Source organism: Vicia villosa, unplaced genomic scaffold, assembly GCF_029867415.1.
Source record: "Vicia villosa cultivar HV-30 ecotype Madison, WI unplaced genomic scaffold, Vvil1.0 ctg.002718F_1_1, whole genome shotgun sequence".
Taxonomy (NCBI): Eukaryota; Viridiplantae; Streptophyta; class Magnoliopsida; order Fabales; family Fabaceae; genus Vicia; species Vicia villosa.
The window spans coordinates 145607-164941 of NW_026706011.1; the positions used below are offsets into that span (position 1 = coordinate 145607).

The window sequence follows — 19335 nt, forward strand, 5'->3', positions numbered from 1 at the left end:
CTCTGTGATAAAGTGCTTTTGTTACTAGGATAATAATAACCAAGTTCTATCAAAGTTGTATAAACTGCTAAATGTTTTATTTAAGGTTTAGTATGATATAAGAAACTCTGATTGGTTTGGAAGCATATGGGTTTTTAAGAAGGGGCAAATTAAAATAATAAAAGATTATCAGTCACGCCAAACAAAGGATGCAGCTTTCTTTAACAAAAAATTAAAGGATGTAGCTTTAGTTTAATTAGACATATAAAGATATGACATGAGCAGGTAAATTTTGAAATATTATAATAATATTGACAAAGTTAAGTTTGTCAGAATTTGAAGTTTAACCTTCTTATGAATTGGTGTTTAAAGTTTTATTTATTTTTTAATTAGTCATTTTGCTATATGTATTTAAATTTTATTCAACATTTTATTTCATATTTTCTTAAACTTTTACAAAAATATTTTATTTTTATTCAATTCCTGAGTTTGGAGTTTGGACATGTAATCAATCTGTCAAATTTCTTTTCATCACGATTGTTCTAAATCTCTTTTCATTAATCACTATGTCAAATTTGTCTTTTAGCAGCACCCCTACGAAAGCGCTTTTGGAAAAAGCGCTGGCATAGGCCACCTTACGAAAGCGCTTTGTAAAAGCGCTGATATAGGGGTAGATATGAAAGCGCTTCAAAAAGCGCTGGTATAGGAATAGGGTACGAAAGCGCTTTTAGCAAAAAAGCGCTGGTATAGGGGTTACCTATGAAAGCGCTTTTGAAAAGCGCTGACGTAGGTCATTTTAAAAATAAAATTTTTAAAACAAATTAAAACAGACGCGTTTTGTCTTTCATTATTCTTCATCGTTCTCACTGTTCTTCACTGCCCTCACTGTTCTCTTCTTCATCGTTCTTTCGGGTTTTGTGTTAGGTTTTAATGAATGGGTTTTCTGTATTATTGAATCCTATTATTAGTAATTTGCAGAAGCCATAAATTTGCAGAATCGAATGAAAACTGATACTAATTAGCCTCTGAAGAACTTATTATTAGTAGAAAGAAACAGAACAGTTTTGTTACCCATTTTTGGTCTTGTCATGATTCCACCAATGTCCTGTGTTGAAAATGATATATTATATCAGCATTATAATACTGAGAATTAGTAGCCCAATTTTATTTGAATTTGAAAAGTGATTTGTAGCAACTTGTTTCGTATCAAAGCTAAATTGCAATGACTCAATGACCATTATTTCATCTTCTCTCTCGTCTTCGTATTCTTCATTGTTAGCTTAGGACATTAACCAAGTTAAATAAGATAGTTTTTTTAATGGCGCTGCTATGGCGATGACAGTATGTGTTTTGTTGTGTCCTGCGCCACAAATTTAGTCTCAGTTACTAATATTTTCACTGTATTTAGTGTGTGTGATTTTCAAGCAAGCATCTTTAATATATAGATATGAGAATTATGTTTTCTTTTCTATATGTTTAAATTAGAATTTGAAGGACTGAATTTCATGTGTCTATTAGGATGTAGGTTCTTTTAGAATCTTTCAATCAATTTTGTCTTAGTGGTTACTAACTTTGTGAATTTGCTATAGGGGTAACTTGTGTAGAGTGAAAGTTTGATCGTTTCCCGACCTAGTTCGACGTTTGGCGTTTTCTTGAGTTCGGTAATATCCGAGGTAAATTTCTTTCTCAAATTACTGGTATTATGATGAATTTCGCAGTATAGAAACTAATTTTAATATGTTCAATCTAGATTGGGGTTTTTTTGATATTGTGTTAGTAGTAGTATATTTAACAGCATCGTGTGTGTGTTTAATTTTACAGTTACTTTGAAGCCTCTGGTTTCTACTTGTACAACGCCGATTCAAACCTACCCGTCTCCCACATCAAGTCCAACTCAGGTTACTAGCCCTTTCTTCTTGCTTATAGTTTGTTGTTTTCTGCTTGTAGTTTATTGTTTATGGTTCTATTTAATTTCAATTTAGTGTCTCTCAATCAGTTTTTTGGTTTGTGGACTTATATTACCTTGAAATAAGGTAATGTCTTCTTTAAGAAATCGGGGGTAGGCTGAAATAAGGTACTGTATTCTTTTAGAGACTCAAACAATCGAGACAACTGTAACTTCCTATCTATAGTATATTTTTTGTACTATAGTTGCATAACATTCTATTATTCACACTTTATAGGATCTCATTATAGTTGCAGCGGAATGACAATTGCTTCGGAACCAAAATCAGTTAGACAGCGCTTAGTCGATAGATTCATGTCCTCCGGCAATACAGAAAGTCTGATTCTTTGGGCGTATAATACCCGACCAGTAGGGTTAGTTTCTCATTCTTGGTTCATCTAATCTTTGTTTCTTTTGCGTAGCAAAATTTTCATATAACCTATTGTTTTAATTTATAGAGCACACTGGTTGTTGCTTGCTATCAACCCGATAAGAGAAGTTGTATATTTTCTGAATTCGGTAGATGGTGAGTGGAACAATTATCCGGCTATGAAGGAAATGATTGATTTGTAAGTGGGATCGTTCTAAATATTCTTGTATATTTATATATTTAATTATTTGTGAGATTGATCTAAATATATGCTTTTATATTTTTGTTAGATCAATACAAGTGTTCTGAAGTCAACGAGACGCACAGGTATCCCGGACAAAATCAAACAACATTACTTGGATCAAAGTGCAGGTACATTATTTTTCACAATTTTGCTTATAATATTTATGCTACTTGATAAAACAAGACGTACAACTATAAAATGTTGTTTGTTTTTCTATGTAGTGTCCGATACAGCGAAACAGTTCAGACTGCGGATACTATGTTTTGAGGTTTATGAAAGAAATCATTCAAACGAATCAATTAGAAATTCCAATCACGGTATGGACTTATAACTTAGTGAACTTAATTTCTTATAATTTATTACATTTAACTAAATCATTCATATTATGTTTTTGTTCTGTAGTACTTTGACGAATTCTGCGTTGCTTCTTACACGAGACTTAAGTTGGAAGAAATCAAAGAGGATTTGTGTCAATTTTATATTCATCAGTTTTTCGTGTAGGATTTGTGTCGATTTGAAGTATCAAATTATAGTACTCTAGGATATATGGTCGATTTGAAATATCAAATTATATTGTTGATGTTACAGATTTAGTTTGTTTGACAGGAATTATAATGATGTATATATATATATAATTTTGGATATTAATTATAATGGTATTATATTAGTATATATATATATTGTCCTACCGATGGTTGAAAATATATCGTCGAAAATATATTACAGGTCGAAAATATTACAGGTTGAAAATATATTACAGGTCGAAAATATTACAGGTCGAACTGGGAGGCTCAAATTATAGGCTGCACTTTAAAATACCTCATTTAGCAACGACAGCGCTTTTAAAAAGCGCTCTAAAAGGGCCACATACGAAAGCGCTTTGTTACAAAAAGCGCTGCTAAAGATTAAAAAAAAGGCATAAAAAATAAAAAAATACGCAACCTACGAAAGCGCTTTTGGAAAAGCGCTCTTATAGGGGGGCTATCAGAGCGCTTTTTCCAGAAAAAGCACTCTCATAGGGGGGGATACCAGAGCGCTTTTCTGGAAAAAGCGCTCTTATAGGGGGAGCTACCAGACGCTTTTTCTAGAAAAGCGCTCTTATAGGGGGGTCTACAAGAGCGCTTTTCTGGAAAAAGCGCTCTTATAGGGGGGTCTACCAGAGCGCTTTCAAAAGCGCTTTTGTTACCTACGCCAGCGCTGCCTTTGACAGCGCTTTTAAAGCCCAAAATAAGCGCTTTTGTATGTCTTCCGTGTTGTAGTGAATTCATATTCTGATTTTTGATCTATAGTAAGGTTGATATCGTTTGGAAGTATTATGTCGTTACCTTTCAAATCACTTATGAAAGGATCCTTCAAGAACAGTAACACGCTTCTAAACCCCCGCGGCAAGTATAATAATAATCAGAGTAAACATAAAACAAGGGTGCCACAATTCAAAAACAAATAAAACATCATACGTCATTGTCATGCATTCACTAAGGAACAATTTATCATAATTCATAACATCTCATGTTATCTTTTACAATTCTCTCTAATTATACATTTCAGGGGGAGACTATACATCTCAGAGGGAGATTGTTTCTCTTATATAAAATTTTTTTGATCAGAACGTAAATGTTTTGTCATCATAAAAAAGGGGGAGATTGCTAGAACATAGTTTGGTTCTAATCTTATCTTAGTGTTTTGATGATAACAATTAAATAAATTTTGTATAAGTAAATATGATACTATAATTATATCTCTTATTTCAGAAGAAGTTCTAAACATATGCTGAAGTTCAAGCAAAACAAGTACCATCCGAACTTGGACTACATAAAAATGCTGAAAGAAAGTCACGCTGAAGTCTAAAGAAAATCTAATGAAGAAACTTCTTAAAGCATCAACCGCTGAAGCATAATTCTGATAGACGTTATCTCTACAAAGTCAGAAAGAAGTTTTCTTGAAAAAAATACAAAGATAAAATACTCTGACATAAGAAAGATTACTGTTGGAGACATAATGATTATTAACGGCTAAAAGCAGATTTAGTAACAAGTCTCAAGAAGCGTGGAAAGCAAGTTTATCCAAGATAACACGCAAACATGAAAGGCTATGCTAGCCTATTATCCAGCATCGGACGAAATCTTCAAAACGCTATAAATAGAAGATCATTTGAAAAAAGAAAGAGATAACACAAGAGAGCTCATAATCTCACAAGAGAGCTATAATCTCACACTTAAACACTTATACTAAAGGAAAATATTATTGTTCAAAGTATTAGTTTAAAGTTCATCTTCAATATACTATACTGTTGTACCCCAAAATTTTCCCACACTTTTCAAAAATTCAAAATTCTTTTTAAAATTGGACTTTTATAAAATATTGGGTTCATTTACATTGACATCCTAAATTTTATAAATATTCGATTTAAGTCTATTTTAAAATATAATACTTTACTATTAAATTATTTATATTTTAATAAATAGCAAAATACTAGCCGATGCTTCATATGCTTTCAATTGGCATTTCATTTTGAACAGATAACATAGCACAAATGGTAAGGAGGTAAGGTTTCCAAGAACAAGGTTTTGGGTTCAAATCCCACTGTTGACATTTTTCCTTTTATTTGTTTCTAACTTTATTTTATTCAAAAAATCACAAAAATACTTTTTTTTATCAATTTAGAATTAATTTTCATTTTTTAAATTTTAACCTTTATTAGAAATTATTTATTATTATTAAATATCAAAAATAACAAAAAGAATTTATTATTATTACTACTTTTGTAAATATTGGTTTTTTTATCTTGCATTATCATTATGTTATTATTTAAAATATATATATATATATATGTATTAGCTAATTATCTTTTAAATATTAGGTTATTTCTAGAAGTTAGTTTTTTATTTTAAATATCATTTAACCATAAAATCACAAATCAATCTCTTTAACTTTTCCAAAACACATGCCCGACAACATCAATAACATTTCCAAAGCAATTTATTTCTTTCCAAAGCAATGTTCCAACAGTAAGAATCACATGAATACCAAAACTTAATGACATTTAATCTGTGTTTTTAATTGATTTCAGGTTGGTTATTTCTTTTGATGATAAAAGAGGCCAATTTCCATTCCCACGGACCACACGTACAGTACTAACAATCAACCCTATTTTTTACCACTCTTTCTCTCTCACGTGAAGCAACAATCACCATCCCACTTTCATTACACTAACCACACAAACACAAACTCAGAACAACATAACCATTCATTCAAACACAAAACCTTTTTCCACCAATGCATAATTTCTAAACTCGTAATCACTTACAAAACCATGCTTTCATCACCATCAAATTCCTATCTTCATCATTAAACTTAACACTACTACATTATTCACTAGTACTAAACCTCACCACCATCTTTCCATTGTTTTTTCTTTAAATAAATCAAACTTTAAACATCACCATAACCATCTAACCTTCAAAAAAATCATATACAAACTAATCACCTTGTTTCTAACAATCTTCCATCTTGGTGTCCATAAACCTCATCATAAAACAAATCACCACTTTGTACAAATTCTTTATTGTTGACCAAGAGGAAAAACACAAAAAGAAAGAGGAAGAAGTGAAACAAAGAAATGGAAGCCTCAACGAATGGGAACAGATCTGCAAATCAGCAACACAACGACACCGCCACACAACTTTCGATCCACTCCCTCTGTGCAAATGACGGGACCAACAGCAAACCGACAACCGCACCTGAAGCCACGCCTCCGAATTACATCAACCACCAATAACACCACCGACTGCCGCCGACACAGATCTGAATTTCTTATGGAGTTATTGTTCTTAAAATTTGTGAGAATGGAGATACAGAAGGTACTATCATTAAGGCGTTGGATTTTCTTGCGGATATTTATAGTTCATTATAACATTTATATATATTATTCTTTTTATCTCCATCTTAATTTTCATCTGGGTTTATTGTAATAATTTATAGTTAGTTTCATTTCCCGTTTGGTAAAGTTGTAATCCCCCATCCCCGAAGCCTTGTAATAATTAGGATTTATTTTTTGCTTTTTACTTTCTGCACTATATACTTGTTAGATGTATATTTAGAATTGTATGGGAAGATAATAATCAATCGCTAGATCACTTTTAACTCCAAGATAAATACTATAATCGAATCCAACACACATGCACTCACTCACCCCTAGGGTACGCCCCTCTTTGGTTGCCTTTGATTATAAGGTTGTGTTCCTCTACTTGTTACCTTCAAACGACCTCGATGACCCTTCGATGACCCACACATCCAATATAAACAAGGACTACCTACTTCTATATAGTATGGATAGTCCTAGGAATTTTAAAAGGTATAGAAAAAGACCAACTATTAGGGTAGTGCTCTTAATATGCCTAGCTCAATTAAAAAACATCTTTTCAATACTTTTTCAAAAAACTAAGGCTACGCATTTACGCTAAAGTCCTTATGCCTCTTTTCAAACAAACAAACAAACATGAGCTAAGCAAATTAAGAGCCCGTAGATAACTACGGATGAAAAGGGTGCTTACACCTTCCCTTTTCATAACTTAACCCCCGAGCCCGTTTTCTTTTTCAAAAGGTCTTTTCTGTACTTTTTACCTTTCCTAACATTGGACAAAATAAAAATCGGTGGCGACTCATGCTTACCGAAACATTGTTGCTTATAAAAATAAAAGTCAGTTCACCGAGTTACAGAACTGGCGACTCTGCTGGGGAGTCTTTAAGAAGGGTTTACCTTAGGGCTTAGTTCATTAAAATGTTTTTAATTGTTTGTTTGTATGCTTTATTCTTAATGGCTGTTTTAGGTATTTACTTGTGTGGAAGATCCTAACCCGGATCTGAGTACCTTAGGTAAATGGCATGAGACCAAGGAGACTGCACAGCGTATACTAATGTGGTTGATATGGTGGCCATCGTTAGTGTGACACATTGGTGTGTCCTGGTGTTCCTTAGGACCCGACTCGAGGAAACACTTGGCTGCTGCGTGGTGTCATTAAGCACTAATTCGCCCCTAGAACCTTAGTTGAACTAAAATTTGGCCTTTTATAAAGTAGCGAGATGGCTGGCTTTGGTTCCGACTGAAGTTGTTTGATACTCGAAGCTACACTCATATGGACTGGACTTTCAAGACCTTTTCGGTTGGTGATTCGATTGCCGAACTGAGATAAGCGCCTTCGAGAAAGGTCAATGATATGAGCACCCTAGAACCCGATCTCTATATAGGACAGGTTGAGCCAACTAAACTTCAGTGGGGAGGGTACTTACCTATGGACTCCATGCAATCCTTTAAACTTAAGGACACTTGCGTAACGTGATTGTTATCTAACCGTTTGGTTTCCTTGCAGGATTTTTTTATACCCTAACTGTTTGGTTTCCTTGCAAGATTTTGTTTATACCCTAACCGTTTGGTTTTCTTGCAGGATTTGTTTACACCCTAGCAATTTGGTTTCCTTGAGGATTTTGTTTATACCCTAACTGTTTGGTTTCCTTGCAGGATTTGTTTATACCCTAACAATTTGATTTCCTTGCAGGATTTTGTTTGAACTATTTGTAAAACTTACTCGTCCTCGCCACCTTGTACTTAATGCATAACATCATGACATCATAAAATAGCATATTGACTAACCTTTTCAAGGATCTTATGGATTTAGGACGCACAATTTCAAGTGCTATTGGGGAAAGATTATCAAAAGCCAATTTCCTATCAAGGAGCAAGAGGATTTATTTTCCTCTAGCCATATGCCTTCAAACTCGAAACTACGGTCTCCTGAATCAGAGGCTATGACCCACTTGATATGGTGAGCTTGATTCTTATAGAAGAACGTTCAAAGAGGAAAGCCAAAGTTCTTCAGACAAAGCTGCGAACAAATTCAGTTTTAATGTTGCAAATTAGATTCCATAAAAGATCCTTGAAAACATTGCATCTGCATACATACATATCATTGCATAACAAATTTCCAAACAACGAGTTTCTCATCTTCTTCCTCAAATCTCTAAAGCTGGATACTTATAACTCCTGTGTGGCTTCATCGGTATCTTCCCCTGGGAGTAATCTGCAGTTTCAGATACGAACATTTGGATTGTTCTATACTATGAGGCATTTGGCCATTCGATTGATGATTTTCAGCCGTTCCAAGACAAGGTTCGAGACCTGATTGATGCAAAGGCTATCACATTCACACCTGCAAGCTAGATTTGAAGTTCTCCTTTGACTCAATGGGTGTTTTGAAGCGATAAGTCCATACAGAGAGAATCTCCTCAACATTGGCAATCTCTATATCTTCATGCATTTTCATGCGTAACCTTTCTTGTTTTGATTCAATACTGTTTATATGCAATACTTGTTTGTTTTTGAACTATAATAATAATGCATTGTATATGTTTTCCTTGAAAAAATTCATTCGCTCTCGCTCTAATATGTTTTTCCTTGCTTGTGATACCAATTTCTCAATGATAAAGCATGATGACTCTGAAGGGAGAATGACGAGCACATAATGCCGATAACCTCAATTGGTGTGCTTTCGAGTAAAACCCTATTGATGATGTACATGCATTGTTTCAAATCCCTAAACACTTGAGATATAAGGAAGTTAATCCATTGTCAACCCCTTTGAGCCTTGAAGTGGGAGTTTCTTTTTTATACGAAAACCCTCACATTTAACCCAGGGGCAGGGTAGTGTTCAGTTAACTTGATCGAGCATTCAAAATTCATCAGGAGTACACATCTAAGGACACAATAATGGTTATCCTCCAAAGGTTGAAGAAAGTCAATACCGCAATGGTTATCCTTCGTCAGCAAAGGAATGAGGCAGTCACAATCGTTCCAACGAATCAAAGACATCTCGGGTTCATACGACTTGTTCAAAAAAAATTAACCAAAAAAAGAGAAAAGAATGCCCGCTAAGTCAACGACTTGAAAACAAGTGACTTAAGAAAAAATTAGGGCATCCCGTTGGACGTCAAAACCAGAATTCAAAAGAATTTGTCCAGGCAAAAGCAAAAGGACGAGGTCGTGTGACAATCAAGTCAAAGAACAAAGTCGTATGATCAGACACCAAATTCAAAAGGGAGAGTGACCACCATGTCCAAACACCCATCGATTCCTCAATCGTCTTAAGCTCCTCTTGAAGGACGAATACTCGCATCGAGTTAACTGAACTTAGGTTGAAAAACATCACGAAGGGGGGTGGGCACCAATAAAATTTTGAGCCTAAAAATCCTTTTTTATAAAACCGTGAACATGGCCACGTTACAACCCTCAAAAGTCCTAATTGAAGTAGGGTTAATTCGAAAGCATACTGTAACGAGATTACGGTAAACCGACTCCTAGGAGTTTTGCTAAAACATTGAGTTGGTATCACACCACCTTTCATAAAAAATCGATATTTTGACATCCTTTCAAAAAATTTCTTTTTAAAAAAAAAAATTGCAAGACAAACATGAACTTTGGATTAGAATTATGTTTTTCATAATAAACCTTCTTTGCATATGAACAAGTACTTGACACCAGGAAAGCTTCCATCATGAACTGCAGAAGAAAAGTTTAATCCTCCAGAAGGACAATTTGTCTTCAGAACTCCATTGACTTCGAGCGAGGATATCTCAAATTCTGATCACCCTCAGGGGCATAAAAGCAGTCGAAATACTCCATTGAGTATGTGTTCAGATATCTGGGGCAATCACGAGATCTCTCAAAACTGTTGAACAACCAGGGGCATTCACCCAAGGGTAGTCGAAACTACCGTCGACCGGGATCAATCAGGGCCATTGTTCCTAAATTCATGATATTGGGGCATGTTGCTTATAACAACACAAATCTCATGAAGCCCTCCCGACAGGCATGCTTCATAAGTGCTCGAAAAGCAAAAATATTTCCTACGAATGACCCAGTTGGCTAAAACACCAATATGTACAAGGGGCATGACATGTTATTGTCCAATTCATCAGGGGCATTCAAGTCAAGATTCAAATAATCTCTCCAAGGCGCTGAACAGTCAAGGATTTATTTCCCCCCGCAAAACACTGCTATAATTTGCAATCGTCATTAGCAACATTCTGCATTCATACATTATATACCTCATGGAATATGCATAACATTCTCATTCATTTCGAAAAATTCATCATGCAATTCATACATCATGACATTGCAAAAAAGTGAACTCTGTTTTTCAGGGCAACTCACAAACGTTATCAACGGATCATTCAAATTCAATCCAGACGAAGATTCATTCTAATAAGCGCTCCCATCAAACTCCCATCACGTTAGTCTCTCGGCAGTGATGTACACCAATCTACAACTTATTACATTGGTCCCCGAGCAATAATAAGTTATCTCATTATCACATTAGTCCCTTGGCAGTGGTATGAAGCTACATCTCTTTGGTACGTTAGTCCCATGGCAGTAACCAATGTCTATTCCTATCATGTTAGTCCCCAGGCAATGATATACACCTACAACTTATTGTATTAGTCCCCGAGCAACAGTAAGTTATCTTCCTATCATGTTAGTCCCCTGGCAATGATATGTTACATCAGTCCCCGAGCAGTAACAATTTTCCTTCTCATCATGTTAGTCCCTTAGCAGTTATCAGTAGGTTCTCATTTATCATATCAGTCCCCTGACAGTGATATCTACATTTATCTGTTACATCAGTCCCCTGGAAGTAACTGAAATCCTTCTCATCTTGTCAATCCCCTGGTAACGATTAGTTGGTTCCCATTCATCATGTTAGTCCCCTGGCCATGATATCTACTTCTATCTATCACATTAGTCCCCTGGCGGTGATATCTACATCTTTATTTATCATATCAGTCCCCTGGCAATGATATTTAAATTAGCTCCTTGGCAGTGATCTTCTTCAGATTCACATTCCGGAAGCCTGAACCCCAAATATTCTAAACCTCTAGGCCATATACGTTATGGACGCTTGAACCCCGAATATTCTGAACCTCTACGTCAGACACACCTTTTGGAAAGCATGTCGCTCCAGACTTCTGACAAATATCTCTTTTAGACGGAATCCGTAAATTCGTCTCCGACAACATCTTATCAAACTCACTGAATGACATCTTTAAGCCCATTCATACAGCGACAATGGAGTCACAAATGGATCATGACAATGGAGTCAAAATGATCACGGTAATGGAGCCACCAACAATGGATTCACAAATTGATCATGACAATGGAGTTAAAATGATCACAGCAATAGAGCCACCGACAATGGAGTCACAATTGATCAAGACAATGGAGTCAAAATGATCACGGAAATAGAGCCACCGACAATGGAGTCACAAATTGATCATGAAAATGGAGTCAAAATGATCACGGCAATGGAGCCACCGACAATGGATTCATAATTGATCACGACAATGGAGTCAAAGTGATCATGACAATGGAGTTAAGGCAATGGAGCCACCAATATAGTTTCGATTCTTAGTAACAAGAGGTGGTCAAGACAATGGAGTCAACGATCTAATCTTAATACTTCGGCAATGGAGCCAACAATTCAGAGGAGATTGAGGATAATCAAGTCAGATATAGCCTAACGAACGGTTCATTCTGATGTTCTCATATACTCATCATCTTTAGATGTAGTCTAACGTACGACTACCCTCTGACCTTCATACTATCAAAAGACTGGTGGCATCTTTAAGCCCACCTCCGACAACATTCTGTCAATTCGACAAATGGCATCTTTAAGCCCATTCTCGATGCAAGCAATCTACAATATTATTTCCTGCACCGGCGAGTGCAAATTTTTGGGCACTTTAGTGTTCAATCCTCTTACACCTTCAGATCACAATTGGCAAGCGAGCCAATCTACCTCTTCAGGTTTAAGAAGATTGAACAGGGGCAACTGTTGTACCCCAAAATTTGCCCACACTTTTCAAAAATTCAAAATTCTTTTCAAAATTGGATTTTTATAAAATATTGAGTTCATTTACATTGACATCCTAAATTTTATAAATATTCGATTTAAAGTCTATTTTTAAAATATAATAGTTTACTATTAAATTATTTATATTTTTATAAATAGCAAAATACTGGCCGATGCTTCATATGCTTTCAATTGGCATTTCATTTTGAACAAATAACATAGCACAAATGGTAAGGAGGAAAGGTTTGCAAGAACAAGGTTCCGGGTTCAAATCCCATAGTTGACATTTTTCCTTTTATTTGTTTCTAACTTTATTTTATTCAAAAAATCACAAAAATACTTTTTTTTATCAATTTAGAATTAATTTTCGTTTTTTAAATTTTAACCTTTATTGGAAATATATATTATTATTAAATATCAAAAATAACAAAAAGAATTTATTATTATTACTTCTTTTGTAAATATTGGTTTTTTTATCTTGCATTATCATTATGTTATTATTTAAAAAATATATATGTATTAGCTAATTATCTTTTAAATATTAGGTTATTTCTAGAAGTTAGTTTTTTATTTTAAATATCATTTAACCATAAAATCACAAATCAATCTCTTTAACTTTTCCAAAACACATGCCCGACAACATCAATAACATTTCCAAAGCAATTTATTTCTTTCCAAAGCAATGTTCCAACAGTAAGAATCACATGAATACCAAAACATAATGACATTTAATCTGTGTTTTTAATTGATTTCAGGTTGGTTATTTCTTTTGATGGTAAAATAGACCAATTTCCATTCCCACTGACCACACGTACAGTACTAACAATCAACCCTACCTTTTTTTTACCACTCTTTCTCTCTCACGTGAAGCAACAATCACCATCCCACTTTCAGTACACTAACCACACAAACACAAACTCAGAACAACATAACCATTCATTCAAACACAAAACCTTTTTCCAACAATGCATAATTTCTAAACTCGTAATCATTTATAAAACCATGCTTTCATCACCATCAAATTCCTACCTTCATCATTAAACTTAACACTAATACCATATTCACTAGTACTACACATAACCACCATCTTTCCATTGTTTTTTCTTTAAATAAATCAAACTTTAAACATCACCATAACCATCTAACCTTAAAAAAAACTCATATACAAACTAATCACCTTGTTTCTAACAATCTTCCATCTTGGTGTCCATAAACCTCATCATAAAACCAAATCACCACTTTGTACAAATTCTTTATTGTTGACCAAGAGGAAAAACACATGAGCCTCTAAAAAAAATTCTCGCATACACTAACCTTAATTTCACGCCACTTTTACTGCAAAAAATATTGATTTGTTTACAGGTTATCAAAGAAAGCAACATACAAAAAGAAAGAGGAAGAAGTGAAACAAAGAAATGGAAGCCTCAACGAATGGGAACAGATCTGCAAATCAGCAACACAACGACACCGCCACACAACTTTCGATCCACTCCCTCTGCGCAAATGACGGGACCAACGGAGAACCGACAACCGCACCTGAAGCCCCGCCTCCAATTTGCATCAACCACCAATAACACCACCGACTGCCGCCGACACAGATCCGGATTTATTATGGAGTTATTGTTCTTAAAATTTGTGAGAATGGAGATACAGAAGGTACTATCATTGAGGCGTTGGATTTTCTTGCGGATATTTATAGTTCATTATAAAATTTGTATATATTATTCTCTTTATCTCCATCTTAATTTTCATCTGAGTTTATTGTAATAATTTATAGTTAGTTTCATCCCCCGTTTGGTAAAATTGTAATCCCCCATCCCCGAAGCCTTGTAATAATTAGGATTTATTTTCTGCTTTTTACTTTCTACACTATATACTTGTTAGATGTATGTTTAGAATTGTATGGGAAGATAATAATCAATCGCTAGATCACTTTTAACTCCAAGATAAATAATATAATCGAATCCAATACACTTGCACCTCACTCACCCCTAGGGTACGCCCCTCTTTGGTTGTCTTCGATTATAAGGTCGTGTCCCTCTACTTGTTACCTTCAAACGACCTCGATGACACACACGTCCAATATAAACAAGGACTACCTACTTCTATATAGTATGGATAGTCCTAGGAATTTTAAAAGGTATAGAAAAAGACCAACTATTAGGGTAGTGCTCTTAATATGCCTAGCTCAATTAAAAAACATCTTTTCAATACTTTTTCAAAAAACTTAGGCTACGCATTTACGCTAAAGTCCTTATGCCTCTTTTCAAACAAACAAACAAACATGAGCTAAGCAAATTAAGAGCCTGTAGATAACTACGGATGAAAAGGGTGCTTACACCTTCCCTTTTCATAACTTACCCCCCGAGCCCGTTTTCTTTTTCAAAAGGTCTTTTTTTGTACTTTTTACCTTTCCTAACATTGGACAAAATAAAAGTCGGTGGCGACTCATGCTTACCGCAACATTGTTGCTTATAAAAATAAAAGTCAGTTCACCGAGTTACATATACTTAGTAAAAAATCACAGTTGTGATACAGCTTAGATTAAGAAGATCTTAAGATCACTTGATAGAAATTCTCTCTGTAGTTGTTTCTTGAGTAACCAAGTTGTGGTTATGATTCTCAATAAGACGTTGGCTGTTGCCTTCGTGGATTGTTGTAATCAGTTTTTGATTAATGGATTTAAGTCCTCGACTGAGAGAGGCAAAATAACCTTGGCGGGTGGACTGGAGTATTTGAGTTATAACGAACCAAGATAAAAATATTGTGTCATTTTTATATTGCAAAAAGAAACCACTTATTCAAACCCCTCTATACCCTTCCTAAGTTCTAACACATAACATATGAAAATAAATCTAGCAACAAATCTATACTATACTCACTTCTGCCACAAATGGCCAAAGTTTTCTCAAGAGCTTATTTAGCCATTTCACCTGCAAAGAGTCAAGAACAAAATTACGCAACTAATAGGTGCACAAAATAAAATAATTTCAAGTAGCTATAACTAGAGTCAATATGTATCTGAATATGGAATGTATTGCTAAGATGTATGTACCATGTTTGAACTTCGGTACTACTAATCTCGGAAAGACATAATATATATAGTATTCTTCTGCCAACGGTTTATTTACTTATCAATTAATTCAGTGTGGTCATGATAAGAAGAAGGGCATATAATATAAATCTGATTTCTTTCCTTTTGAGGATGTTGTTGATTCAATATAGTCATGAAAAAATATGACAGAAGTGATACTGCACTCACTAATCAGAATTCTATGTTTAATGCAGCACTCACACTACAAAATCTTTCAAAACAATCATCCGACATATTGAGTGCCCTAGGTTGAAATGTTGTCTATCCAAGTATATTGAATAGAAGGCTGAAAATATAAAACAAACTAATAGTATAATTAAATCAACACAAGAATTCAAAGATAGGAACAAGAATGCGTGAAAAATGGCTACTATTTTGCTCATAGTAAATTAAGAGCATTCTAGCTAGTGTACCAGAAAGCAACCATGGCCACTGGAACCCGACATAATGACAAGGAGATATAACTTTATATGCTATAAAAATACAACAGTAACTAAAAGCCACTTAGAGTGTTTGATCACCCAAAATGCATATGAAAGTGTAATTATGACATTGTAAAATAGAGAAACAAAGGATTCAAACAACCCATGGTTAACACTTAACAGTATCTAATGATACATGAGTCATATCACGAATTAAAAGTAAAAGTGAACATAATCAATACAAATTGTCATGGACACATTTAGAGCATGAATATCTAGTAATTCTGATGGATCACAACTCCCTCAACTTTCAGGTTTGCATAAAATCATGACAACCATCTATCTAGAGTTTTTCGTATATCACTTATTTTCTAATGAACCACCACTCAAGCATCCATGTAATAGACCCAAAAGTGTAGAATCTGTGAGTTACAATGGAGGCCAGGGGATTTTAATGCAGTTAATGACACACAAACACTTTTCTTCAATTTATTAGACAGTTAATAGAAGGAAATGTAAGCAACTTTCATGTACGAATGTACTTAAATTGACAGTAGAAATATTGACAACAGGTAATCTTTTAACATTACACATAAAAACGATCTTCTAATACCTCGTAGCTTCTTGAATAATTCTTCAATAGTTCTAGTTGTGCCTCATCTCCAAGATAATCATTCAATAGCAAAGTAATACTTGGCTTGACTTTTTTAAAAGATTTCCATCACACGCTTGATCATTATTGTTATGTGCTGCACTTGAAAATGACATTAGGTGATTCTTCCTAAAGGTATTTAAGCCACTTCACGACAGATTCTCGGGAAATAAGATTTGAATTAAAAGCATAAATGAGTACTCATCGAGAAAAAAATTGTAGAAGGAGAAAGAGGAGAAAAGGGTGATCATGAAAGTTACCAATTTTATTTAAAATCAACGCAAGACATTTCTCAGGCTCTACTTTCATTACCATTTTTTCTATGCCAACGCAACGAGTACCCAAGGGATCTCAAGCATCAAGGACCTAAAGTATGACATCAGAGGCTTTTCAATAACCTTTACTAAATCCTTATAAAATGCCATATCTTAACTATCAACTGAGAATCAGAACCCTTTTACTCTTACTCTATACAAATCAGAACCCTCTTCTTCAATAAAACCCTGCACTCTTTGTTGTACCTTGATTTTTACCCTACGATTCCAGCTCATTTGCATCATGCATTTCATCAGATTATATTTTATGTTTACTAACCCTTATTCAAAATTACAAAAATATGTCTTGTTTCTCTTTTATCTTTGTTAGACAGGGACTGAACCAAGAATATCAGGGTGTTTGCGAGATGAGGCGAAGCAGTCAATGCAAAAGTCAATATCTTGGGTCCATTCAAAACTGAAGGTTTAGAGTTCCATTCTCCACCATTTTATGATTTTATATTAATTGTTAGTCTTAATTTTAATTTTCGTTCAAAATTAAAATATCTTTTTAACTTGAATTATTATTAAAATTTAGATTAATTTTTAATATAAAATCATTTTCTTTTTCTTATTGTTATTTTTTTATTCCAATTGTTATTAATTTTTTTTCTTTTATTATTTCTATTATTACTACCATTTTCTTTTATTTTTTATGACATAAAAATAGAAATTGCAAAAATGGCAAGGTGGGTCCAAGCAGAAAGCAAATTACGTTTTATACACATTCAGCAAAACACGTTTTCCTTCATGATGTTAACATAGCTTCAACAAAACAAATTTCATCCAAAATTCTGAATTCAAACCAATCTCAACCCTCCATTTACTTTAATCAAAGGCTTAGAATTCCCCTCACATTTCACACGGATTCACTCCTTCAAAATTTCTCCAAAAAAACTCAGAATTCTGTTATGATTTTCCCTCTCATCTCACTCAAATTCCTTCTCTTTTGCTCACAATTTTCTCACCTATCTCTGCCTATATAACAGCTAATCCACAGCAGAGAAAGGAGGGGGAGAAATAATATACTGTTATGCTGCTAAAATTTAATCAGAATTCTCCTCCAGATTTTCTACAAATCCTTGACTCAATACCACTCAGTTTCCACCTTGATACCTCATTTCACCTGCATAAATTTGTACATTTTGTACAATAAATGACCTTTATGATATAGTCCTATGTGGCATTTTAGGATTTATGACATAATTCTGAATTGTAAGAATGTAACTTCTTTAAAGAAGTCATTTTAATGAATAGAATTTTCAATATTTTTTAATACATAAGAAAAGAATAAAGTGATAGCAACTTCAACCTCCAAAGCACTTCACATTCCTTTGCATGTAAGTTTCATCCCCAATTCGTTAATCCTATTTTCAATTCCAAAAGACAAAACTTTTCTCAAAAAAGCAATGTGATGTGTGAGTGTATGCCTTAACCTCCTTTTTTCATTCATCTTTTTTCACTTTCCACGTGCTTTCCTTTGCATGCAAGTTTCATCCCCCAATTCTCAAAATATAAACTTGCATTGGTTTCGGTGTTTCTGGTGGTAGAAACATGGGTAGCACCAGTGAAGAGAATATTATGGATGGTGAGATTGTTCCTTCTTCACTTGCTGTTCTTGTGCCTATTCTTAGAGCTGCCAATAGTATTGAATTGGAGAATCCTAGAGTTGCCTTTCTTTGTGAGTTCTTTTTCCATTGGCTGCTGCTGTTGTTGTTTTTGCTTAATCAATAACTTTTCTTTGCTTAACTAATTACAGGTCGCTGGTATGCAGTTGAGAAGGCTCATACAATTGATCCAACATCAAGTGGCCATGGCGTCCGACAATTCAAGACTAATCTACTGCGCAAGGTCGAAAGGGTACACAGCCTAATTTTAATTTCTCGCAATTCTTTCATATTTTGAAAGTGGTTTGATTAACATTCATGGTTGTAGGAAGAGGAGATAACACAGAAACATACTAACAGAACTGATCCCCGAGAGCTACTGAATTACTACCAAACTTTCTACGAGACTAGAATCAGGGATGGTGAATTTACTAAAGAACCGTAAGGCTTGATTTTTCTTAAACTTGCTCTTGGAGGTTGTGTGATTTTACAATGTCTTATTCTTCTTCTTCTTCTGATGTTTCTCTTGAAGGGAGGGGATGGTTACGAATGTTCAGATTGCCACTGTCTTGTATGAAGTACTGAAGACTATTCTAGCTCATCGAACTATCGATGACAAGGTTTGTTTTTCTTTGATCATATTATTATCACTTAAATTTTTCAATTCTACTTTTTTCGCTTAGTCGTAAGAGTTTATGACCTCATTTTTTTTCAGACAAAAAAATATGCTGCGGATGTTGAGAATAAGAAGGGACAGTATGAGCATTATATATGCAGCTCCTCTTGTTCAGATGATAAACTTAGAG

At 34.4% G+C, this 19335-nt stretch overlaps 1 protein-coding gene across 1 annotated transcript; it reads left to right on the forward strand.

Moving 5' to 3' along the window:
* Window positions 1-18446: 18446 nt before the first annotated feature.
* On the forward strand, window positions 18447-19331 carry LOC131639636 (callose synthase 7-like; the record flags this gene model as incomplete). The annotated part of the gene is made up of 5 exons (XM_058910121.1): window positions 18447-18603; window positions 18682-18782; window positions 18858-18970; window positions 19062-19149; window positions 19245-19331. Coding segments are annotated over exons 1-5 (516 nt in total), but the record flags the coding sequence as incomplete, so codon positions are not given.
* Between the last annotated feature and the right edge of the window lie 4 nt (window positions 19332-19335).